Genomic DNA, 3517 nt, shown 5'->3' with positions numbered 1-3517 from the left:
CTGCCAACGCAGAGGGGGGATCGTATGAAAGATTTGCCTTTATGAGCCGTGCGGGCACGTCTGGGTAAATTCGGAGGTGATTGTAACCCCATAGACACTCTCCGCGCTCTCCACACCCGTATCCATGCACACACACACGCGCGCTGTGCAAAGGCAAACGTATTTCACACGTCCATAAATAAACACGGCAAATACTTGGGCTTTGAATTTGGTCATGAGAATATCCTGGCAGCAACCTCGGGCCAAATATTCGTGTCTGAAAGGAGGGGAAGAGCGAAGCGGAGCCCGCAATGGTGACAACGTCCCCAGAGCTGAGCGAGTGTCACTTTTGGGGAAAGGCGCTGGTTGAAAAGAACTTTCTTTAAGCGAACGCACCTTGAAAATGTGCTGTGTGACATTGGCACCGATTTCGCGTTTGGAGAAAACCTTTTTACGTTACCAAGCCCTGGAAATCCCCTTTGAAACCCTATCTTCCCCCAAGTGCTTCAGTTACATTCGAACGTTAAGATCTCCTACCTTCTGCGCGGATAAAATACACACACAGATCAAAAGCAACAAAAGCTGCACCAACATTAACGAAAACTCGAGGCAGAAAACGTATGGAAAGGAAACAACGACAACAGAGAGGGACAAAATCCGCCCCACGTTGGATCCGACCATTGGAAAACGCTGCAACCGAGGAGGAATTTCTCCCACAACGCACGAATATCCGGGCCAAGCGCGCCGTGCACCAACGCACCCGCGTTGAGCTGAGCGTCTGAACCGAAAGGAAACCTTTCTCTCCACCGATTTCATTCCCGATTTCCACCCTCACGACGACCCCGGAGCGACGGGAGTCCGCTTTGGGGTTCAGCCCCAACAAAGCCTCCCGGTGCAGCGCTTGGTGCAGAGGGGTTTGCAGCGTCGTGGTAACCTTGACGTTGCGTTTTGGTGCAACCCCGGACTCAACCCCTCTCACCGCTCCCCGTTCGGCTACGCGGCTCTTTATTATCATCATCATCATCATCATCAAAATAATAAACAATAATAATTTAAAAAAAAGGGCTGACAAACGGCAGCTCTGCGCTGCGCTTTGAGAAAGGCCGATTTTTGGGGGGTGTGGAGGGGGGTGGTGAAGGGGGGGAGGAGAGGGGGGAAATACGCCAGAAGAGGGGTTCAGCACAGAGATCGCTGTGCGCGTTGCACACGGCGGCCACATGCATGCAGCCCCGCACGCACCGCGCTGCACCTTCCTCCCTCCGCCTCCCTCAGCGCAGCCCCGCACACAAATCCCCACCGCGTTTCCATCCGCTTCAACCTGCGCGGCTTTCTCTCGCATTTTCACCCCGACATTCGAACGCTTTTCCATGCGTCCCGTTGGCATCACCTCCGTTTATGGACCCCCAGAACAGCCCTGGCACCCGGGGCGGAATCAGACCCACGTCTTCAAACGCACAACAGATTCTCACACACAACACACACACAGATTTTTCTTTTTTGTTTCAGCGCATATGCAATCTCCACCGCGAAAATAAAATGTGGCAAATGAAAGACTCTTTTCAGACCGTCCCAAACTTAAAACATCTGCTCAACACATCGAAGCGGTTTGGTTTGGGGTGGGTTTTTTTTGGGTTGGATTTTTTTTTCTTTTCTTTTTTTCTTTTTTTTTTTTTTTTTCCTCCAACGAGGCTTCAATTCGCCAAGAAAGAAAAAAGAAGAAATCCTTTTTTTCCTCTCCGAACCCCAACGAGAACCTCAGTGCCCGAACGAGGCGCAGCGCGCAGCTCGGGGCTGCGATGTTCGCCGCAACAAAACGGCGTTTTCTCCCTTATTTTTTTTACCCCTTTCTTCCCAAAGATCGAAGCCCAAAAGGGACCCCATCCTCTCCTCTCGCGGATGCGGAGCGTTTTGAGCAGAGAGCGGAAAGAGGGGAAGGGGAGGGGGGGGGGGGAAAAATCGGGTTCAGCCGCCTTGAGAAACAGCACCAGCTCACAGCAGCCCCGAAACGACCCCTCCCCCAAACAACCCCGGAGCCGCTGCGATATCGCAATCTTTACAAATCCGCCTCATCTCAACGCGAGTTCATCGCAAAGGACATTTTTTTTTCCCTCCATAAGCACACGCACAGCGATTCGGGTTTGTTTTTTCCCTCTCAATGCACACAACGAGAGGACGCGTTCCCAATGATCAGCTCTTTACACCCCCCCCCCCCTCCTCTCCCCCGACCTCCCCAAAACAGCTCCAATACACACATTTTTAAATATACGTTTCCGATCAGAACAAATCTCCGTCTTTCCAAAGCCAGCGACAACACACAGACACAAAACCAGCGTTATTTTGCGCCCATCTCTGGCGCACACAGCGAACGCACCGCCGCGTACCCGCATCACTGCTATTCTCACAGCCATGGACGATTACTAATTGCTGAAATTAGCGACTTGATAATGAACGATTCCCTTACCTTTTGCTTCATTGTCAGAATTGTCAGTGCTGGTGTCAGTGTTTTTATTCAGCTCTTTCTCTGCTTCCGAAGGGCTGATTTTGGGTGCTGGGGCGCTTTTTTCTGTTTTAATTTCGTTCGTGGATGTGTTCTGAGTATTATCTGTTTTTGTGTTTTCGGGGAAACTCACTTTAGCCACCGGGGGCGGAGGAGGAGGAGGAGGTGGTGGTGCTGGTTCCAGATGCTCGTTCCTTGGGTTCAGGCTCGCCCTGGATTCAAAACTTGCCTCAAACTCATTTGGATTGCTGCAGTTTGACGTCTTCTCCATGGAGGGGTAACCTTGGCTTGCTCGGTAGTAGCTAGGAACGGGGACTTCATGGTCATTTAGGCAAGGCTCAGGCATTTGGTTGGGATAGAGGGCTGCCTCTGTGGCATTTTTAGCCCTTTTGTCAGCGTTATACATACAGCAAACATTCTCTTCCTTGACATTGGTTGGGAAGGAGCAGGATGGGAGCTGTCTTGCAACAGGTTGCTCGATCCTGTACGTATTTTTGGGGTCACACCAAGTGTCTAGCTGAGAAAGGTAAGATGGATAGGTGCTGAGAGACAAGGTAGCGCTATTCACCTCGTCCCTTTTGGAAAGAGACGGGATAATTCCACAGTTCCTCATGACTCCGCAGCTGAAATCGCTCCCAGGCTGCATGTACATCCCTTGGCTGGAGGAATAATTCTCCCCTCTACAGGTACCGGCCAACGAGTCCATCAAAAACGAGTTAGAAGTCACATTGTTGGGACATGACATTTTCAGAGAGGGTTTTTAAGGAGGAATACTCCAGCCAGGGGCTGACATCTTTTTTTTAGGGGGAAAAAATATCAAGCACCATAATTATCCACGCATCGGTCCCCCCCCGCGGCGCCCCCACGTGATGCCCAGGCCAATGAGGATTGAAAATGGCCTTGATGATTCAGACGGGGCCGACGTCACGGGGGTCAAGTTGTCGGGACCGGGAGCGGCACCGGTGGAGCAACAGCGACATCTGCCAGCACCGGGCCGGGACCTTCACGTTGAACAAAGGCACGGAGCCCCGCCGGGGGGGG

The 3517-nt window shown here is 51.9% G+C and overlaps 1 protein-coding gene across 1 annotated transcript; it reads right to left on the bottom strand.

Moving 5' to 3' along the window:
- Positions 1-739: 739 nt before the first annotated feature.
- LOC122191261 (homeobox protein Hox-C10-like) lies at positions 740-3227 on the bottom strand (the record flags this gene model as incomplete). Its single annotated transcript, XM_042891501.1, has 2 exons — positions 2441-3227; positions 740-879 (listed from the first exon to the last, which is right to left on the bottom strand). Coding segments are annotated over exons 1-2 (921 nt in total), but the record flags the coding sequence as incomplete, so codon positions are not given.
- Positions 3228-3517: the final 290 nt, after the last annotated feature.

Source organism: Lagopus leucura, unplaced genomic scaffold (assembly GCF_019238085.1).
Source record: "Lagopus leucura isolate 7727_CA_CO unplaced genomic scaffold, USGS_WTPT01 28208-0_obj-0_obj, whole genome shotgun sequence".
In the NCBI taxonomy this organism is placed as follows: Eukaryota; Metazoa; Chordata; class Aves; order Galliformes; family Phasianidae; genus Lagopus; species Lagopus leucura.
This window is presented reverse-complemented; position numbering and strand designations above follow the sequence as displayed.